Genomic DNA, 23,392 nt, shown 5'->3' on the forward strand with positions numbered 1-23,392 from the left:
TTCTCTAAAGCTACAGGTTTTAAGTTAAGGAGATAAGGTTCTTGCACCATTCACATGAAGCCAGAATTCAGTGGTCTTTGACCACAATGTTCCATTAGAGGATAAAAACCCCATGGTGAAGAGAAGACAAGATTTTCCTGCTTTTATTTCTAAGCAGAAATAAAACTCTGCAGAAAATTCTCAGCTGAAAAAACAGAGACGGCTTCTGGGCATCAGACACCTGGCCTGACCCAAGCTCCAACACTTCCTTACAAACTGGTTATGAAATAACATCAATTTTCCTATTTTAGGAAAAATGGGAAACATTGGAATTTCACTATTAAGTATTTCCATAATTTTCTTTTCTCATTTTTTTGGGAATTTCAGAACTTGCAATACAGAGAACAGACTTTAAAAGAATTAGCCAGATTAGAAGCCTGTACTATTTTACCTCTACATCGGCACAGCAGAGGCATCACAGAGTTGATGCAAACAGCTCTTACAGACAGTACCAGTCTTAGTATCAGGTCAAATTCAGTGTTTTACATGAATTAGCAAACAGTTCTCAAGTCAGTTACATGAGTAGTAACTTCTAGAACATTGTCAAGACTTTCAGTTCAGAAGCAGCTTAACATAAATTCACCATATTCCTACCTGCAAATGTTGAAGGTCATCTTCCTGAATATTCTGAGACAAGTTGTATACCTGCAAGAGACAGTCAGAGAATTACAGTGGAACATGAAGCCACTGTCTTACATTCATATAGCCTCTTTCACACATTGAGTATTTTTGCTCCCTCCAGAAAAAGTACAACAACCCAAACGTGAGCAAGTACAAAGGTGTCACAGAACACATCTCAAACAAAAGTCACCTCCTTATTCAAAAACAATCCACCAGAGCAAACTCCACAGGACAGAAGTAGTGTTCCACATACTCCTGTTCCTTTTATGTTGTAGCATGTCTGAAGAAAGTCACTTGTCACCCCTCAAAAACCTGCTCGCTTTTGGCACTTTTAAGGCACAAGCTTAGAAGTAGTTTTAAGTATAGCACAATTGTCAGGAGTTCAACTGACACTTAAACAGAAGCAGCAATTTTAAGTTTGGCTGATCACAGGGTAATGTCACCCCAAACTGTATCTAAAGCCTTAAAAAAAGATTCTGCAACACATCTGTAATGAAGCAGTTGCTACTTTGACATCTTGGGGAGGGAGAGGGGGAAGGGGATTTCCCAGTTCTGTCAGCAATTTAACTCAGCCTGGCCTTGCATAACCTCGATTCCACCAAGCAACTTGGGTAGTTTATGTCTTACACCAAAAAGAAGACAAAGTATGGAATTTTAAATCAGAGTTGGAGGAAAATATGCGTGTGAAGTTTCCAAGTGTGGCTCGAGAGATATTCTTTGCATGTTCAGGATAGAGAGTTCTGCCATTATTTGCCAGTATGGATATTCTCACCTGGACAGAGCTCGTCATGGTGCTCAGGGCAAAAACTGTCGCACAGTCTTTGATAGTGGATTGGCTATCAAAGGCACCTTGGGTATCCATGAGTAGTACAGCAACCTGGGGAGTTTGAAAGAACAGCAGCAGTTAACCAGATCATGGACACTTTCCTACTCCAGGCCACTGGGCTAAGTTCTATTTCAAGCAGAGCAAGTCTCTGCCCCTATGCCTACTGATTAAACCTCAGCCAGCTCCCTGCACACGTGACTACACACACCCACAGCTGAGTAAGCAGCAGCCAGAGGGCCTTGGCATCAGCCTGAAGTCCCTGGCCTTGCCTAGCTACCTTCTCCCACAGAAATAGCCCTCCTTGGCACGGTGGGAGTGCAGCGCAGAGCAACTGACAGCTCTCCTTCACTGGAATTCTCAGCTGCAGATCTAGCATAGCTCATTAGAGCTAAGAGGAAGATGGTTACTTATATATAAATGCATCTTAAAATAATTATTTTCAGCAGAAAACCAGATAACTGATACTGACCGTCTGCTGGAATGACAAGGAAGGAAGTGATATAAATGAAAAAAAGTTTATCAGTCCAACTCCCATCTTTGGGGTCTACTACAATTCCCTTCTCTTTCCCAATGATAAGGAACAACAAGTGAGTAATTTGTTCCCAAAGCACAAACAGATCCACACAACATAACTGGTTTTTAACCAGAGAAATGTTTGGTTAGCCGTGAAATTTGTTAAAACTTCCTGCATACCACTAAGCCAACTATTTTTAAGATCCATGTCCCATGGACTAGGCTTCAGATGTTTCCTTTGCAAATGCAAAGGATATGAAATTTACTAGAACTGATGGTTCAGAACATGAACAGTTCAAGATCACCACCAGTATTGTGGAGCAAATATTTATTAATGACATTAACACTTTGTAGTTAAACTGACTTAAGAGTTAAAAAAGAATCAAGTTAGTGCTTTTTTCCCCACTGTTAGACTTAGTCCTTTTTTATACACTACCTGTCAAAATTGTATGGAAGGACCAGCTTCCACACACTAAAGTACTTACAGCCATGCACTACATTTCGCTAGAACACAGCTAGAAGCTAGAACATATTCTCACCCTTCAAAGAACAGTGTTTGTTACAGAGCTTTTCACCCCAGCATTTGTCTGTAGGTGGTATTTATAGCCATTACAGTTTTACAACATTCCCAGGATAACCCACCCATCAGCCCGGACAGGGTAGACTTTGCCAAAACAAAGTACTCTCAAAATGAGACTATTGTTGAATTTTTCTGCTGGTTTGTAAGAATCAATCTCCATCCCTATACTGATACACAGCTTCCACATATGTTACACAGCTACTCAGTGCAAAGGAAAGCAACTGATGTTCCAAGTGCCACCATGAAACCCATGACATTAAAGGTGTACACAGAGGCAGAAGTCCTTACATACACCTATTTAAGTTTCAGAGTCATAAAAACTGATTAGGCTGAAAGGGACCTCTGAAGATCATCTTGTTCCCATAGTCAGGGACACTTTCCACTAGACCAGGTTGCTCAGATCCCCACTGAACTTGAACAGGAACACCTCCCAGGATGGGGCATCCACAGCCTCTCTGTTTTGTTTAAAAAAAAAAAAAAAATTCAACTAAAAACCCCACCACCACAAAAACAAACCAAATCAAAAAACCCACACCACCTCCGAGAGAGATCTTGAGTAAATGAAGGGAAGCCAAGCGCTCACCTTTGTTCCATTAGGTTTATCAATTACAAACACTTCACTCCAAATCTGAATGCCAGTTGTTTCCCGTTCACATCCACCTCTCCATGTAAACCCGGTCAATGGCTCAGTGTTTCCACCTATCCAGCAAGGAGAAGTCTACAAAACAAAAGGAAAAACTTATGTAAAACCAAGGAGGAATGCCTTTTTTTTTTTTAACACGTTATGTCTTAGCAGACTTCCACACTGTTATTACATTTTCCTCAGAGCCAGCTGACAACACTACACAAAATATTTAAAACACAATGCTACTCTGCTGTGTTTCAAGATCATCCACAAAGCAACACCACTGCATTTCAGTGGCTGCACAACTTTTCAGTCGCCGAAGAGTAAATGTGCACAGTTTTTGAGTCTCAAGCACACAGTGCTATTGAGAACAGCACAGTTTTGTCCAGTTCCACTCAGCACTCAGGCTCTTTTCTCACAGTTGAGAAAACTCAACTCAAACACAACAGCAGATATTTTAACTCAGGAACACCTAAACCTTTGCAAGGCACAAAACTCCTGATCTTAACTTAATCCTCTCCCTTCCCCCCTCACTAACATCTAGCTAAGCATTTGAGTCCCTGCACTAACTAACAGAAGCCAGCACAAGACTCCCAATGCCACCTTGCAGAAGCCACAGAGAATAGGCAAGTACCAGAAGTTTTACAATCTATACTTGCCAGTTACAGAGAACAGGTCAGGTTAAGAGTCTGATATATGTCAATCAACCCACCCATAATAAAGTTTTGCTGGGACATTGCCCAATTTGTGAGAAGCTATCGAGTACAGCTGGCAGCTAACATTCCTGGCTGATGGAATTGTAATGAGGTCTTCAAAGACAGGCAACACAGAGCAGCAGCTCACACACAAGAATCCAGCCATTATATGAGCACATCTAACCCAGAAATGTAGTTCATGTACTGGGCAACTAAGGACGATGAGCAGGCACCCCAAGGAAGCTTCACTGTGGTAGGTTTTTCTGTAGCTCCCTCATCAGCTAAACTGTAGTCTGCCTGCCACTTCTTTCATGTAGGATTTCAGTGTATATAAACTTTTCTTTCACAGGCTAGAACACAGCAAGCAGGCAAAAAAGATATTTAATGAATTTGCCTTGAAGTCTCCAGAGTAGATTACCAGCCAGGAAGAGTCCACTGGGAAGGTCAAAGGATTTCTCAGTTCACTAGCTCTGGACTCTACCTCGCTGTCTCCACACTGGCAGTTTTCAGATAACAGCTCAAGACACTTCTTCACGTTTCAGACCACAGCATGAGTACCCAGGGACTGAACAGAATAAAAATACTTGAAACACTAAGTGAAACTGCTTATTTCTAAATGGGGATGGGGAAAAAAACTTGCACACTTTCCTCATGCCTAGGAGCATGCAGGCAATCCAGAAATTCTGCACCAGCATTCTCCCAAATGCTAACAGTGCTCTACTCAACTCTGCTGCTTGGATCAGACAAAGGTGAGATGAGCAGATAAAAATTCAGAAAATGAACACAGGTACACAAGTGAAGAGTTCTACAGGTAAGTTGTGTGGGTTTGGTTGATTGGTTTCTTTTTTCCTTTTGTTTATTTTGATAGGCACATGTACCAGAGACCCTAAGCAAACCCTGAACAGCTTTTCCCTGTAGTTTTTTTATCCCAGAAGATGCTTATGCTTCCACAGACCACTCTACAAATGCAAGCTCCGAGCTTGCTTTGTGCTGCGCTACACTCCAGGACACAGTTTGGCAATGCTGAATCATATTTCATACGTTCATGTCAATGGACTGCAGCTTTTTACTTTTCAAAAGGAATCTGTACTGTTATTCAGTATGTTCCATTTTTCTCTTATACAAGAATACTTTTTCCCATTTTGGTCCAGACATTATTCCTATTTGTAGCAAATCAGACCACAACTACACAAACAGTTTGACACGTCCCTCAATGAGCACTAGATATGACTTCATTTGATTTCACACGTGATTCATATCACAGTAATACTTTGGTATTTTAACAGGCACAACTTCACCTGAACTTGCTTCATCTTATGGATGTACTTAAGCCTGCCTCTGACTGACCTCTGCATCAGTTTAAAGCACTCCTAGCTTATTACCTACATCTTTCCTTAGCTAAAGTTCTGTATTTTAAGTCTCCATCCATCAAGTTGGCTTGAAAGATATTCAGGAGATGGGAGGAAGAAAAAAAGGCTCCTACATGAAATCAAGCTAGAAGTTGCTCTACAGTTTTATCTCAGTCAACTAAAGGGTAATTTCTGTAGATTTACTTCACACTATGGAAAAGCCCCATGCAGCTTTATTTGCCTAGTGCATTAATACCCAGTATGCCTTGAAGATTAATTCAGGAAAAGAAGGTGACACCCCCATAAAAAAATAAACTTCTAAATCTACACTTACAGGTAGATTTAGATACAGCTCCATCCAACTCTAAGGCTTAAGAACACAGGATCCTTGCAGCAGCTTGCTGAGTACACAACTGCTGCTGTTCAATTTCAAAAGAGCAATCATAACACTAACAATCAGTGCTTGAAACAAGATGTCCACCTCCCTGAAGTCAGTGATCAACCTCTGCCATGCCAAAATCCTACCTGTGACTTTAGCTGACACCAGTGAGATTTTTATTTTACAATGGCAACTTTTCACATGACCTCCTTCCCTCAGTTTAAAACAAGAAAATGAGATTCTGAAGTTTTTTGGCAAGTTTTTTATTATTTTTCGCATGTTAATGTCCCCATAAAAGGGCATCCTAAAATTGTTTGATTGGCACATGAAGTGAATGCAGTTGCTTTAGGATTCTGTGCAAAATTTAGTTCACAGAAAATACAGACTTGCAATTGAGCCTGACTAAAGATGGAGGGCTCAGACTAAGTACTATGAAACTATACCAAGATCTCTTCTCCTGTACTAAATTTGGAGAAGCAGAGGATATCATTTGACTTCACACAACTTAAGAGCGCTCCAAAGAGGAGGCGTTGCATTTATCCTCCATCACCCCCAGTTCCCATCAATCAGTTTGCAGCAGTTCTGATGCTTGTCAAACTCCTTCCCTAAGCCAATTTACGTCACTGAGCTGGCAGAAAAACAATTCAGCAAAGTACAGTGTCTTCTGATGCATCAGTGACTTGGATCAGCTCATCTAAGGGTCTGCAAGCACTATAGCTTCAGAATGGAAATGCCTGGCCAGAAGCAGCACGTGGACAGAAAGACCTCTCTGCTCTTGGTAAGAAACAGTTGTTAGAGCAGATAGCCAAGCTTGCTTTTATCTTCAGTTCAAGAGAAACAAACATTATTTTGAAGGATATTTATAGAAAACTGAGAAAAGTGACTGCACAATAAAGGAAACAGAGAGGCCTGATACACAAGGCTGAAACAGCATTTCAATCTGTTTTGCTTTATGAACATTTGTTTTATTTCACAATCTGAAAATTAAGAGTATTTGTTTAAAGCCCAGCCCTTCTGTTTTCAAAAAGAACTTGTACTACGTCTACCCAGCCCAGCATCTTGCTCAGATCACTGTACTTAGGAGTTTGTATTTTTCTTTGTTTGCAGGGATCGGTGGGGGTTTTGTTGTTTGGTTAATTCTGAACAGACAGGACACTAGAGAGGGCTTACACACACACAGGCCACCCACAGAACATCTGTATCAAATGAAATGTTTTTCCTCCCTAGGTTAAGAGTCTCAAGAAGTTAGGAGTACCAGCTTGCTATTCTGTATTCCTCCTACTCTATCCTCAGGGTCTTTCTTCCAGAGCTCTTGGTAAATGAGGGAGAAGTCGTCAAGAGCAGGCCCTACTGGGATTGAGAGAAGGAAGTCTTCATTTGCCAACTATCAGCAACTTTTCTGCAGTACTCCCATATTTCCTGTAACTGCAGGGTTAATTTTGATTTTCCCTCAAGCCAGCTAGCACAAATTAGCGCCAAAGAACAGTGACCAAAAAAGGAATCCGTTCTGGGTTTCTAAGAGCTTCAAAGAGCAACAAAACACTGACCTGTCACTATTCACAATGCAGACTAAAAGAAACACCCCACAACCTGTGACAGGCAGATGGGTATGTTCACAGAAGACCCTACTCCACCTTCTCCATATAAGCCAAGGGTTCAAAGTGTAATCGTCACAAGACAATGCTAGCCAAAAGCTACAAACTAAAAGAAGAAATTAAATTTTGGATCAGGCATTAATCAATCTATAACTTTAAAGGATTTTAAGAGTTCCTGGACTGCATTCAGAAATGCATTCCAAACAGCAAACAGGAAACTTTCTCCTTTTTGCCATACATCATATTTAAGCAGATTTAGCCCTCCAACAGCTATCTGGTAAGACTTATTTTTGCAACAATGAGCAAGTGAGCACCATAATATGATTTCAGGAGATAAAGTCAAAGCAATGTTCCTCTAAGTCACCACCTGGAAAAGCCCTCGCCCAAAGCTCAACTAGAAGGCCATTATACTCCCTCATTCAAGTTCTTCTTGTGTCCACTTACACTGGGACACCAATAAATTCCCTTGATAACTGCAAGAAAAGGTACATTGAAAAACTGTCACTTAAATACCCTTCTTCACAGCGTAGAGCAGCTGACTTCCCCTCCCCTGATATATAAGAAAATTCTGACCTGCTATATTTACGCTCAAATTAACAAACACAAAGGGAAATGACTAAAATACCAAAGTACTTTTCTCCTGCAGGAAAACTCCAAATTACTCACCCTGTTATACATGTATCTAAGCATGAAGTCCAGCAGAAAAGATTTTCCTTTGCGGAAAGCTCCTGCTACAGACACAACTACTATGTTAAGATCTTTAATATGTTCCTGAAGCAAGATTTTTTCCAATGCTGCTTCATCTAATTCAAAGTTATGGTCATCTTCATGAGCAAGGACAATCTGTATGGGGCGCGGCTTATCCAGCTCCACCTCATCATCTGAGTCCGGCAGGGCATCTGAGTCTGGCAGGGCATCGTCCTCTTCTTCTTCATAAAGCTTACCTGCAAATTGACAGATGAGAACACATTGGTAAGTCAGAGCTTAGGGCAAGAAACACTTTTTTTTTGAAGTAAAGCCTTGAGCTGGGCTTACATTTCCAGCAGCAAGGGTGATGTTCTTGGGAATGCAAAGAGATCGACAGTAGTTTCCTGTCCATTTTCATCAGCTTTGTGGCTAGCCTATATTTCAGGTCTTCTCTATGTATTAAGGAATCACAAAAAAAAAGCCCCAGCCCTGATTTTCAGCTTCAAATCCCCTTTTAAAGGCATCTTAAGTGTAACTGCTACTAAAAAAAAAAAAAAAAAAAAACCAAGGGCCTTTTATCTGGAAAAAAATGAGTAGTTTAAAACAAGCTCCAAAGAGGACCAAAAAAGGGCATTTTTATATCGCCACCTTCTTGTACTGTTGTAAGGGGCCCAGGGGAAATGAATGTTTTCTGTCAGTTTTGCTTGCCAACAGGTACAAGCAAGACCACAGATCTAGTATGGAAGCCCAGGATAAAAGACATCCAATGAATAAGCTCCTCTCCAATTCCAACACTGTTTCAAGTCTCAATACAGCACAGACTTTAGAGCACCTATTCCCTGTCTGCAAGAAGATAAAAACCCTTAGCATGTGCATGCCCTAACATTTCTGGGATAAGAAAACAAAAAACCACTGAAGTAGTTTCTGGCTTCATATTCTTCCTACAATGCACTACTAAGCAAGATTTAGTAACAGTAAGTATCCAGTCTTTAAAAACAGTTAAGAAACTATTTTATACACAATTTAAGATTCAATACCCTTTCAGATTAAAATAGTAGCTGAAAAAACTATAATTCAGATTAAAGTTACTAATGAATGATAAGGTAACACAGCCCTTCAGATACACACTGTAATAGCATCAATACCCTATTTTCCTGACTTCTGGAATTCAGAAGTTAATTGGATTAGAGGCCTAAAAGAAAACCAAACTAACCTATCCAAGATGAAGTCTCCTCTCTTGTTCAGGCACCACAACACTGAAGTTTATCCCACAGCAGAAATCAACTCTATCATTCCCAATTCCACTTTTCCTGACAAACATCTGGTAAGCTGCTTTGTGCTTACAGAATTGCCTCCTACTCCATATTTGCATTTTGCTATATTCTATTGCAACCCTATGTGCACAAACCTGATCAAGGCACCTTCCTACCAGTGACTTATCTGGGATTATCACATATGATTTTCAGTACGCTGTCCTTCTAGTCATGCCTGCATTTCCAAGACAAGGCAGCAGCCACCCCCAGTCCTTTGATGTATTGCTCGAAGAGACGTTTCCTGTAGCAGCAGCCCACAGGAAGTGTTCTCCTGCAGGATGCGCCCATGAGGCACCACGGAACACAGTTTCATTCATTCATAGCAGAGAACCTGCCAATGCACAAAGGACCTGCCAAGTCATTCCTGATAGACTTTGCATGCAAGACACCATTCTCAGCAAAAGACTTACGAACAGGGCTCCAAAGCACTCGATTTTGTGGATGTAATGAGACCCTGAAATTACAATGAATTTGAAAAACTGGTAACATGGTGACCCTGAAGTTTCTCCAGCAACCATCCCCTTATCCAGCTCTGACAACACTTTTAATTGCAAAATGACAGAGGATGTTTCCATTTCCAAGCATCAAATCTTGTGCTGTCCCAAAAACCAATGGCACTAAATCTTAAAAAAAATTAGTTTGAATATATTAAGCTGGCATGGTACTTGGTTCGAACGGGAAGTACACTTGAGCACTTAAATCCTAAGAAGCTAGAACTAAACGCCAGCATTATCCAAGTGGGTGTGCAAAACACTCCCCAGCATCACCCTAACTCACAGTGATTAACCAAGCAGGCTAAAAAATTGATTATACTAGCAGGCCTGACAACTGGAAGGAGTAACTTTTAGAAGAAAATCTGTCAACAGGACACCAAACTATACAAACTACATTGACACAATACTGCTCACCACTTCAGAGGAAAGTCTCTCACCTTTGGCCTAAAGCTTTTGTATTCCCAGATACTACACAAGCCCTCTTTTTTGAAACAGTTTCTAAACAGGCTTTGCCCCATATAGAAAGGATCCTTCGTAGGTCAGAAAATTTGGGAGGATAACCCAGGTACGAAGGGATGAAGATTCTGACAGTCAGAAAAAAGCCTGCAGCATCACAGCCTAGAAACATAAAGGGAATAATTCTATTGATAAAAGCATTAAAGTCAGATAGTCCCAAGAAGAGGCACCTGTGTTTTAGCAAACACATTCACACAATGTTTCAAAGCCACCCTTTCAAGGTATGTCCGTAGTAACAAGTGTAACGTGGTTACTTCGAACAGCCTCATATTCTTTTATTTAAATGCACACTTCACTTCAGCTGCAGTAAGGGGTTAGGTTTCTAAACAAGGGCAGACTGAAAAATGGTTTGGAAGCCACACCTGCAACTCTCTTCATTCACTTGGAGCCTGACATTAACCATCCTGTCCTACCTGGAAGTCATTAAAACTTGTCAGAGCTCAAAGACCTCAAGCTGTAGCAGCAACCTTTTGCCAGTGCAGAGCACAGCCACCCAAAGCCTCTTCAGGCCAAGGACATTTCCAAACAAACAAGTGGAATGGTCCTTTATCATTAGTTATTCATAAACAAGTAGATTCTCCCTATCACAAGGAGATAGTACTATCAAGAGCTTACACACAACATGCCCATTAAAAGCTCACATCTTGTTAACAGCATTCTGCACCACTGAAGCTCATTAGCTCAGAGGGAACAGGAGAGAAGATTCATCCCAGACCCTACTCAACTCCTATTAGATTTCACTTATCAGCAGAAATTGGAAAGTCAAGTACAGAGCATCAAGTTGGGTTTGTTTGCTTGGTTTGGGTCAAGTTGGTTTGTTGGCTTTTTTTTTTTTTTTGACCAGGCAGCCTAATGTATCTGAAAGTTCCCAACCTACCTACAGAAAAGACCATCATGGCCTTCAATCAAGCACTTTAGAGGGTGGAGAACTACAGTGCTGACAACTGTGAAAGCAACTTGATCCATCCAGAAGAGCTGGTTTGATAACTTCATGCTCAACGGGCAGAGAACACCCCTCCTTTCCAGATTTTGAACTAGTTAGCAGTTACCAGGACAGACATTGCACAAGCCAAGCATGTGAACTATAGAACAAGTGCTACAGCTCATCCCAGCAGCATAATCAGCATATGCCACCCTGTCAGGTGTCCTAGGCAGATGTCACACCCTTTTTTGATCCTTTACCCTGCCTTCTGGCTGCTCACCCTGTCACTCTGGCTAGTCACTGTCTCAGGCAGCACTGGAGTACTTAAGAAGTCTTTCTAGAAGGCTTCAGTATCATGGGCAGAAAGATCACATTCCACTTCCAAGAATTACTTTCAGTGCAGCCTCTGGAAACAAAGGTCAGAACAAGAAGCACCCCCTTTCACAGTCCAGTTTTCTGCAAAAGCACTGCAAAAATTCTCAAAATAGTTCATAAAGTAAACATGCTGACAGCACTGTCAGGTCAAATCAGGCCAGAAGTTTATGCAATTCAGAACTCAAAGCCCTGTCCCTTGGCTGCCCCCCACTCCTCGCCTGCCCCAGCACGGTCACAGTGTACTACTTAAAACTCAGAATTTAAGCTGATTTGTTCTAAAGCCCACAGACTGCTCTAGGTTCTTGCAATAGTCCAGTCCCAGCAAGTCAAATATAAGAGATGAGTACTAACTTTAGAAGAGGTGGCATTCACAGAATGACCACTTCTACACTTAAGTCTTCCTAGCCAACTAGACAGTACCTTGGACTTGCAAAGCTCACGGCAGCACCGCTATACAGGTCTCCATGACAGTACATTTTGGTACTGCTACAGAGGCAACCAAAACAACAGACTTTTGTTGGTTTGAGGGTTTTGTTTGGTTTTTAGAGGGCATTTTAAACACTTTGCTAAGCCCAGTTCCACCCCTGTAATGGAGTTACCAACCCAGCACATCCATCCCAATACATTCACACAGGGGGTGGTTGTTTTAGCACAATGTTCCATGTTCTGCATACAGAGCAGAGAGGCAATGCTGCCTCCTGCCACAGTATTACAGACAGGCTGGTAGATTCATCCAACTCACTCATGGGGTTGATCACTATGCAGTTGGAAATTCCCATGTGCACAGAAGATCTGAACCTCAGGCTTTTAGTACATACAGAAGAATTCTCATCTGTCAAGCCATATGGCACTAGAACTTGTAGCACAGTGCTGCCCAGAAGGTCACAGCTGTATTTTTCTTTTTTCGAGTTGTTCATCTGACCTTTGAAGTTTCTGTAGTACTGAAATAACAGACTCCAGACTAAGGTCAGGTCTGCTGCTCTGTCGGGAGATGATGCAAAAAGATCATCAGCTGGACTTGTCCCTGAAGTCTGCCATCCATTCAAATCTATTACTGTGGCTGTTCACCAATCACTCCCTACGTCATTTTGGCTTCTTCCAACCTGAATTATTCCATTCGAACCTGTTGGGTAATGCATGGTTCTGACTGACACAATCCCTTCCTAACCCAGGTCAAACAGGCTGGGAGACACAAGAGAAGCAACGTTGTACAGCAAGACACAGAAGCAGACAGATTTGAATGGGAGCAAATATAGCCAAGAGAAGATACTACCACTCACTTTCCCTATAAACTCCTCACTCCACTCAGTAACAACTACAGCAGGTCTGCTATTTATTCTCACCAGTTAAGTATCCAGAACAAGCACCATTTGTTGAAATACTAAGCCAGATTTTGAGAACAGTAGCTTCCTGTGTATGCAGACAGTATTTCAACTGAACAGACCCAACTAAATAAGCTATTTCTTAAAACATGAGGTAGAATGAAAAGCCTGGTTCCCCTAAGTACACAGCCAGCAGCTGATGACCTACTTGTCCTGCAGTGTAAGAACACAGGAGTGAAAACACTCAGACACCTGCATGCCATGAAAATAAGACAGCCTGCTTTAAATGCAAGTTCTTCCCTTTAAGCACATTAATTGAAAGTACTAACACACTTGCCTTTAAGTTTCAACCTAAATACAGCTTGAGATCTTTAAACATATTATCCACATTCTTTCAAGAAAAAGAAAAGGCAAATACTAATTATCAAATTCAGCTGGTTTTAGAAACAGTACAGACTTTTGATCAACAAGCACTGAATCACAATTAGTAACTGCTTCTATGGACAGTGAGTTGAACACAAACAACTGCCCACAAATGCAGAACAACATTAAAATAAACTTAAATCCCATTTGCTTTTTAGTTTGAAGTCACTTTCATTAGTGTAGCTGTCCCTCATCAGTACTTCCATTTGCTCTATCACAAGGAGTTTGAAGAGTATAAAGCTGTACATCTTCTAGCTGGTAGTCTTAATATCTTGTTTGCACCTTGCTAGAAGTCAGCTTCAAATTGAGACTTCCAGTACCCCTAGATACTTCAGCTTTCACCATCCCTGAACTCTTTTTTCTGGTGCTCTACAGCACCACACACTTGCCTCCATACAATAGCAGCTCAAATCCCCTGCTCACATTACAATGCAGATGCTTGACAGGCTCCCCCCACCATCACCTGAACGGTGAAAAGCAAACTGAAGCGAGCTACACTAAGATCAAGCCATCTTGCTTGAAATTTTGTTCAACCTCCACACCCTGAGGGAGTTCACGGCTTGAATCAAAAGCTTAAAATAATTTATCATGAGGAAACTTGCTGCACTGCATTTAAATGTAAGGCATTCTCTCAGTGCTTCACGTAGGAAATTTTCCTTCGAGAGAAAGGAGACAAACTAAACGCTTCTTGTTTTGGTGTAGTGAACGAAGGAAAGTGTAGGCATGTGTGAAGTGAGTTCCAGAGCACAGAAAGAAAATATGTTAACCTTCAAACCTTATTTGGACACATCTACTGAAAAAAAAAAAAAAAATCACTAGATTTAAGCCACAAAATTGTCCTCCCCTTTTTCCAGTAGTCCTGCTCCATGCAATAAACTCACATGAAAGCCATGGGGCTGCCACAGACCTTAATGCATCGCTGCTTTCTTGTTGCTGACTAGTAAATAGTGCCAAGTAGCTCATTTTAAGGCCAGAAATAATTAAATATTTCGAATATTTCAGCTATAAATAGGACTGATGAGCTAAGTTCCAAAGATTTGTTTGGACAGAGGAGTAGGGGCAGGGTACAGGGGGAAGACACATTTAACTCTCTCTGTTTCTTCAGGGTAATGGGATGTTACAGGCACACATCTAGAACTGTTACATAAACTGTGAGCTGAAGCAAGAAGCACCTGAAACTACAATTCTGCCAGGCAAGGGGAAAAAGAAGATATTCTGATGACCTAGATAACTCAGAAGCACTACTCCTAAGTGCCTTAAATTGCTTCTCTGCTGAAGGTCTGCATGCACGCAGGAGCAGACAGCTCTCCCCTACACAAAATACTGATAAGCTGGCATTTGGTGTTCCCCATTTATGGGGACCAAAAAACGAGAGGGAAACTTCATATAATGAAAACATGTAGCAAAAAAAGTCAACCCTCAAATTCAGCTCTTCTCAACAAATACAAGTAAGAGAATGCAAATAAGCAGAGACTAGGACAGAAGCAGTACAAACTCAGTAAGTAAAAAAAAAAATTATATAAAAGGACTGCTTTTTAGAAAGCACATTATGAACTTGGTAAGAAAGATGTTTCTCCATAGCTACAAGAAAAATCGTGCAGGGTAGGGATAGTGGCAAAGCGTGCTTCTCCTCTTTCTTCCCCTCTGCCCAAAAATCACAGCTATTAATAGCACACTCACTGAAGGACCTAACAGGATCTCTATCCACAGTAAGATTCACCAGCACTTTTCCAGCCCCCCCAAAGAAAGCTGTATTAAAACACTAAGAGCAGATGAAAGCACTAAAAGGCCTCTTGCTCACCTTTTCTTTCCTTTCTTACCCATCACACAGGTTCCTGAGGATGGGAACGAGAGCACTCCAGATCTGACAATGCCCCAGTTCACCATGAACTCTGGAAATGGCAAGTGACAGCTCCTCATGAACACTGAAAGCTAACTGGATCCTTGCAGGCCACGCGCATTTAAACCAGGCAGACTTCTGTTTGTATTTCAGAGCGATTTTATTTAAGGCTGTTGCTCACTCAAGAAATCAGTATTTTCTAATTGGTTTAGGCCAGAACTACGTTTTATGTACTTTGTATGTACCCTCATGTCAGCAGCCAGTAATTTAAACAGTGAGCAGCTAACCTAAATTGGTATTTTGAGCGAGAATAGGGAAAAAAGAATAAAGTGAGAGATGCCAACTGCAATTACCCCATGTTTGGTCTTTAGATTGCCAGTCAGAAGTGGTTTAGTTACAGAGATGCATCTGCACCATGGCCACAGAGGAGCTCAGCAGAAAGCAAAGCGAGCGCTCCCTTTGGCTATACAGGAAGGTGTGCCAAAGGGTCGGGTTTCATACTCATTTCCAGGATAAACAAGCTGCCAGTCAGGAACACCAAGATGTTTAAGGAAACACAGTAAACCAAAGATGCTTTAACTTTTCTTTTTTGCTTCTAGCAAGCTGAATGCCAGCAATAGTGTGGCCCGTAGGATGAGGGTGGTGACCAACCTCCTGTACGTAGCACTGGTGAGGCCACACTTCAAGTACTGGGTTCAGCTTTGAGCCCCCCACTGAAAGAAAGACACTGAGGTGCTGGTGAAGGGCCTGCAGCACATCTCTTCTGAGGAGCAGCTGAGGGTGCTGCGGGAGTTTAGCCTGGAGAAAAGGAGCCTCGGGGTGACCTTAGCATTCTCTCTAACTCCCTGAAAGGAGGCTGTAGTGAGGTGGGGGTGGTCTCTTCTCCCAGGTAACAAGTGACAAGATGAGAAATGGCCTCAAATGGTGCCAGGGAAGGTTTAGGTTGGATATTAGGAAACATTTCTTCATGGAAAGGGTGGTCAGGCATTGGAACAGGCTGACCCAGGAAGGGGTGGAATCAGCATACCTGGAAGCGTTCAAAAAACAAGTGGATGTGACACTTGGGGACATGCTGTTAGTGGTGAACATGGCAGCACCAGGCTAACAGTTGGACTCTGATATTAGAGGTCTTTTCCAACCTTAACAACTAGATGAAGCTTCCAACCAAAAGTGATCTTTTAGCCCAAGCTCAGTTCACACTCAGCTTCCCATCTCTCTTTCAGTTCCTGCAGCTAAGAAAGCCTTCCAGCAGTGAACTCCAGAATTCTACATTTCATTTCAAAGAATAAAGGATAGTAGAGAGAGAGTGTAGGTCTCTTTAAAAAAACTGTCTTCTCTAGATCACACAGTTTGCAAAACTGATACAGTAACTACCTGCAGACAACTCCAGGGAGTATGTCAGTTTCTTCTCCTTCTCCCTTCTTAATTGTTCTTAACCTGGTGGGGTCACTGACACCCACGAGATGAAAGGGAAGTGTAACATGGGAAACACACCATGTGCCAACACAATTAACACCCAGATCAAAAATGTGAATCAAAACAGGAAAAAAGTTGCACACAAGGCACAATCAAAGAGAATTGAAACAAAAAAAACCCAAACAAATCACATTTCGCATGTGTTCACTTTATCTCCACTGGAGGAAGAGATTTTTCTCACATAGCTACAACAAAAATAGTTTTTATCAGGGTCCCTGCTGCTAAGCACACAGAGAAACAGGCCTGGGCTGCCATATCCCTTTCCTGCAATTAACCCATAATAATTGATACAGTACCCAAGTCCATACACTTCAAAGCCCCACACCTACTGCCACAACTCCTGAGTCTCTGCCAGGCATCAGTGCTGCTGCTACACACAAATCCCTTGTTAAGGCAACAGCTCAAAGTACATTAACTCTGCCAACAGGACAGTGCCAGTAACTGCCTCCTCCTCTCTCCCCGTTGCCTCTTCAAGCCTGTTTCAATAGCACAGCTGAGTCTTAACCACCCCCTCACAGGGGCTCTCCCACTCTTTCCCATTTCCAGCACCATGCAGCACCACACTGCCTTTCCTGCTAATTTTGCCATGTATCCAATGCTGCTTAGAGTCAGCTAAAGAAGCCAAACCAGCAGAAAAAGCAATCCAATACAAGCAGTTTCCCACAAACTGTATCACCTCCAATAGGAATCCAACAAGCACTAGAACTGAAGACAAACAAACAGCAGAGCTACGCAGTCTCCTCTGCAGGGCACAGTTCAGCTGTACTGTTCAACAGTCCAGGGCTGCTGCTCTCTGTGCTGGCACTGCTGTCCCAGGTCCAGCACCAACTTATCTTGAACACCAAGTGATGTTCTGTGCACTCTACAGCCTCTGAAACAGCTGCACCAGCACCACTGAGGGGGAGGCACAAACTACTTCACTGGGCACTGGTGCCAAAAGAAAAGTTCAGCTCTGTGACTACAACCTAGTTCAGCTGGAAAATTTCTTCAGAATCCCAAAACTCACAAGTACAGTTAAGAAGCACATTCATGTAGGAACTGACTTAGTGATATGTGATAACACTGCAAAGATGAGTAGACAACTGGGCTGTAACGGGATCTGACTGTGTGTTGCCAAAGATTTGTCTCTATCTGAAAGTCCAGATTTTAGCTGGGATAGCCAACACATTTGTTAACCTTCACTTAAGAACAAGGTTTCCTTCCCTTACAAATGGAGGTTACCAAAGCTTTCAGTCTGTCAGTATTTTGCAGGCCAGGATGTGCAACTGGTGGGAAGACCTCGAGCTTGGCACAGTCCTTCCTGCACTAGAGGAGTATTCCCTTGAACACACCTACTGAATACACTGCACCTGCTAAGAGCTGTGCCTACTACAGAGGAGGCTAGAAACACATTGATTTCAAAAACACTACTTAAGTTGTCCCAAGGACATTATAACACACACTTCAGTGGCTCAGTTCCATACAAGCACCTTCCTATGCTCAAAGGGCTCAAGACTTACCCACTTACCTAAGGACTTTTAACATCATTCAAGAGTCTTCTTACCACAGAAAGATCAGCCACTGCTACAAAACAAGTCTCAACAACCAGAGCATTTTTGATTTTTAAACACATTTTCTTGCGACAGGAAATGCCATTGTCATGTGTACCTTGATGGCTGCTGGCCAGTCAAGCCTAGAGGTATAGAATTGAAAGGAAAGAAGTCAGCAACCCCAGATTTAAGGCAAGCCACACTTATCATCCTGACGAACAAACACAGGGGGGGGCTGCTTACTACTTCTCTTTACATCAAGTTCTCAAACTCATCTATATACACCTGGATAATCGAAATGCTTTTCTGCAGGACTACCGTATGTTGAGACCACAATGTTTTAATACACATCTTTCACTTGGGTGGAGAAGGAAGAGGGAAAGACAACTCTACAAACTCTGTTTGTTTTAGCACTCCCCTCCAACCAACAGTGTAGTCTCTGTAGATCATATTTAATGTCCTCATTTGGTGGATCCATGAAATCTTTCCTTACAGTATAGAGAGTAAACACTGGGGAGAGAAGTCTAGGATTAGAAGATTAACTGAAACAGAGAAAGATAGCAGTGTGATCCTCTTCAAAGCTCACAAAAGCTTAATCTAGTCCTAATGTGCCACAGAAATAAGTCAACAAGAGATTAGACTAAAGAACAGCTCAGTTTGATATTTGATTAATGACACAGTGATATGTCTGCAACTCGAAGTACTTAGAACAAGACTCTTAAGAATAATATCCAGTCTTTCACAAGCCAACTTCCAACCTCTTCAAAAGCACCAAATTGCATTTCAAGGGTCTTCTCAAACAAGCAGGATTTCTCATAGCATCTGAAGGTTCTACAAGCATTTAATCACATTTGCTATCCAAACGTTCACAGTAGATAGCATGTTCATCTTTCTATTTAAAAAAATTAATTTTATTAATTTATTAAATTAATTTTAAAAGTTTAAAAGCAAAAGCTGCATTTCTTAATGTTTGTACCAGCAGTATTTTATTTTGAAAGGTTTCAAAATAAAAATCTCAGCATGTAACACGTAGGTCTTCAGTAGCTGTTCCTTTCTATAGTACTATTAGCTTTAGAAAATACTCCAGTTCTGTGTCCTAACCCTCAAAATCATTACTTACTGCGCTTTTCCAAGCAATTTATTTGCTAACAAGTCTGACATACCAGCAGTATGATTTCCTTTTAAGAAATCTGAACTGCATTTCCTTCCTATCCTAATGACAAGCTTAAGACTTTGCTCCCTGAAAGACAAGTGTTAACTGATTTGAGGGCAGCTTCAAGGCAATGTTTAAAATCTTGACAAAAACAGTTCCTTAGCTCAGGATTACAAAGTATTTAAGAAACTTAATTCTCTTAAAAGCAAGATGGCTTCTTGCTTCAAGAAAAATGATTATATCAAGAACCTTAACCTCATTTTCTACAGCAGTCATTTTCACTATTATTTTATGTCTAAGCAATACATTAAAGGAGGCCAAGCTTCCGTCTCCATGCCTAGGAGTTCACATACTTCAAGTGACTGTTCCTCCCCTGAAATCACGGCTGTGATGATTTCCCTATTAGGCAATGGGTTGACAGACAGACTGAATTTTTTATTTCACAAAAGTTTACAGTTCCCCAAGTACATCACACCACACAGACCAAGGTAAACGAACACCTACAGGTAAAAGCCAGAAGATCCTTTCTTTCATGCAGAAGAGGTCGAGGAGGGGAGGGGAGGGGAACAAGACAGCAAGTTTGCAGGCAGTAGTATCACAGGGCTGTGTTTAAAGAGACAGCTAAAATAACTGCACTTATTCTTCCACTCAGCAGTACCACCCTGCTAGAGGAGATAAGAGGTGAGAACAACTTTTCCAAGTATACACAACATAGGGAAAGCAGTCCTAACACGTCAGTAAAAGCAGTTGACACATGTTCTCCAACAAGTTTCTGTAATTTTCAATCCAAGTAAAAAAACTCCACCTTGCTATCCTGGAACCATTATCCAACATACTGCTCAAAAAGACATTCCAAATATTTTACTGAGACCACTAAGAACTTGTAAATTCAACATGCTTATCTCTGAGGTGATGGTGGGAAAATAAATGCATTATAATTTGACACTAACTACAGACTGGAACCTGATTCTGATGGCACTGGAGCAACAACTGCGTAAGAGTAAATTAAGTTCTACTCTCAAATATCAATTCACTGGAAATTGCATTCTACATCTACAATCTGTACAACAGCTTATCAGTTCAAGTCTTCAGCATTTCGGCTTCTATTCCACTCCTTTAGGAGAAACTGACCATGACCTGCAGTAGCAAACCCCACCTTGCCACACAAAAATCAACAATATACAGGGCTGAAAATGCAACCACCATTTGCTCATCATCTGCACTGAAAACAAAGCTGAAAATACATATAGGACAAGAAAAAAATAACTACATGAGACATCTCCCCTCCCAGTAAAGCATACCAGAATATCTCTCATACAGGGTGTAAATGGAGGCCAAGTAACCAAGCTGTGAACAGAAAATCCTTCCCCAAAAGACACTTTATGCAGTCTTAGAGTTTTGCCAGATCTCCTACCTATTCCTCCATGATAAATAAGAGCAGGGCCATTCTTTTAAAAGAAGCTGGTCTTTCATAAATCATTTCTGCAAAGACCCAAGTGGACTTCTCTTTCACCTTATACTTGATATCCTATTAGTCCTGCTTGTAAGTTCATCAAATGGGCATCAAACAGGAATTCTAATATCCAGCTTACCTGCATTTACTCAGGTAACTTCTGGATTGCCTTGGATGCTCAGTAGCGCCATCTTTGGTGGCAAACATTCTACTTTAAGTTCTTCCAACCTTAAAGAGAAGCCAGCTACTAAGCATAATAAAATTAGCGTAGCTTTTTTTTTTTTTCCTGTTTAGTTAATGAGAGGAGATACTTATTTAGCTTCAAAGATCACACTTAGCACAAAAATCTACTATTCTCACACTAAAATGAGATATAAACCAGTCTTGTTACTTCAGGGAGTGACAACCCTGTGGAGCAGCCGGAATTCTCAGTGACAGATTCCAAACTGAATAGATAACTTTACGAGGTTGTTCACATGCTTACACATTCTGTGGAGACAATTCTGGCACTAAAACAGGGATGTGGGCTCCCTCCCAAACACAAAGGGGGACAGTGAGCTCCTTGCTTTGCTGCAGAGCAAGAGCTCCAGTTAAACACCAACAGGTAGCATTAACTTACACCCGAGAACATCTCCCAGTAACTCATCTCTACACCTACAGAAAACAATGAGCATTACCTTCAAGTCCCAGGAGATACAGTCAGCCAAATCAGAAATAGCAGTGTGGGGGAAAAGACAAATACCTAAACTCCTCAGATTTACCTCCAGGATTAAGCGGGCAGTGGTTCAAATTTCAAGTTTAAATGCCTTCCTCCAGCTTGGGGAGTTGAAGGAAGGAACTTTAAAAGTTCTTACAACTTTTATAGTCAAAGCATTTCAAAAAAGCTTGACAAACACATGAAATCTTACTTCTCTGGAAATGAACACTACACAGAATACATTATTTCAGAAATAAACAGAAGCTAAAGGTCAGGCAAGTTAGTTACCAATGCTCGCAGAACACAAGTTCCTATTATGCATTAATTTGCTCCTAAAAATGCCTTGATTATAATCCTTATCCTAAAGGACATCACTTATTTCTTATCAGTCATTTCTTTGCAGCTAACTGAAACAGCAGACATCAATCTGAGCAGTCTTTTCACATATATCTCAAACTTGCTCATTTGCTTGTTCTGGTTTTTCAGACACAAATCCCAACCTCAGAAGTGTATTCACGTAAATCAACTCCCTACACAGCACCGTGACCTTAAAATCAGCTACAGGATGAGATAATAATTCTTTGTATCATATCAAGAACAACCTTCCAAAAACAAGGAAAGCTACTTCTATCTTTCCTCCAGGACATCTCAGGAAGTTCAGGTTGCTGAAAATGTTTTTAAAAAAGAAACCCAGTCATGCTTCAGCAAGAGTAAAGTCTAAAGAACCACCATATGTAAGTATTTCTGAATTTTTTCAGTTGTTGACCAATGGCAAATACAGCATATCTGCCTATGCAGAAACTTGGAAAATATTTTTTATGCCTTGTTCACCTTAGATAGTTGAGGTTAAAGACAAAACCTAAAATACTAACAACTGGTATAGTAAGTTTAAGAAGTAAATGCAGCCCTTAGCAAAAAGTTGAAAAAATGCACTCAGGAAGCTTGCAGATCACATTGTAGGCACAGCATGCAGCAACAGTAGAAAAAGAAATTAAGTAAATTAAAAAACAAGGCAACAACTCCACCTGATTTTAAAGTTTAAAACATCCCATTCAAAGACTGCCATGAATATCAAAAATCATCCCAGGGACGGGGTCTGTTCATAACCACAATGTAAGAACAGAAGCAACTTCAAACCTGACTTATGCAAGGTGACATTTGAGTGAATATTGGTAGTTTTCCTTACGAATGCCCTTGAAACTTCCATGGGCTGTGATAAGACGCACAACGATCTACTAACAACAGGCACAAAGTTAAAACTGCGTTTATTACAGTGCTGAAGTGAAGCCTGCGATCATGCTGGTGCTGGTGGTTCACTACCAACCCAACAAGGACATGGAATTGATACCTGCATTTCCATCTGCTTATGACATCTGGTTTGGAAGCCAGGTAAACTCAAAGTTGGGGCGGGTGTGACACTGCCACCAGGAGATAAGTGCTCTTCTATTACACTGGAGGAAAATCCCCAGCCCTTCTCCCCCTGACAGACCTGCTCCTACCCAGGCTGGCCAGCATGAGGTAGTGTCCCTGTTATTATTAGGGCAGGAAGAGAAAACAATCCCTCATCTATCATAGTACCTCACTCCAGTCAGTGCTACTTTATTAGTACAGTCAGTAAGCAAATATTAATCACTGATATTTAAGCAAACCACAGGGACTGCAGTTGACACAAGGTGCCTAAGAAGTATCAGGACTCTTGCAAGACATGGCTCAAGCATTCCTGTCCATCCAACATGAACAAGAGCTGCCTGGCCTCCTAAACAAGGACAGACTGTCATGTTTAAAACAATGCTTTTACAACAATTCAAGTTAAAGTGTTCTGTGCTAGAACTATTTCAGAAATGTTTTTAAGTTCCAGGCAAGTGAACGTGAAAAGGAAAGAATACAGCCTTCCTCAACTCCACTCACTGCTTCCAAAATAATTCCAACCAAAAAAACAAAGAGCTATTGCTATTATTTGAGCAGGTGCT

At 41.3% G+C, this 23,392-nt stretch overlaps 1 protein-coding gene across 8 annotated transcripts in view; it reads right to left on the minus strand.

Moving 5' to 3' along the window:
• The window catches only part of ATL2 (atlastin GTPase 2), a 41,315-nt gene that overhangs the window by 12,732 nt on the left and 5,191 nt on the right, over positions 1-23,392 (minus strand). For 7 of the 8 annotated variants that reach the window (XR_753064.4, XM_010411043.4, XM_019292803.3 and 4 more), the window contains 4 exons: positions 7,889-8,166; positions 3,163-3,297; positions 1,433-1,537; positions 634-684 (listed from right to left, as the gene is read on the minus strand). Coding sequence is in view for 7 of the 8 variants with exons in the window: in XM_010411043.4 (XP_010409345.2) it covers positions 634-684; positions 1,433-1,537; positions 3,163-3,297; positions 7,889-8,166 (569 nt within the window). In the remaining variant the exon portion in view is untranslated. Of the gene's footprint in view, positions 1-633; positions 685-1,432; positions 1,538-3,162; positions 3,298-7,888; positions 8,167-8,257; positions 8,337-23,392 lie in introns of those variants that run through there. The other variant, XM_019292805.3, reaches the window with a different exon arrangement.

This window comes from Corvus cornix, chromosome 3 (assembly GCF_000738735.6).
Source record: "Corvus cornix cornix isolate S_Up_H32 chromosome 3, ASM73873v5, whole genome shotgun sequence".
Classification (NCBI taxonomy): Eukaryota; Metazoa; Chordata; class Aves; order Passeriformes; family Corvidae; genus Corvus; species Corvus cornix.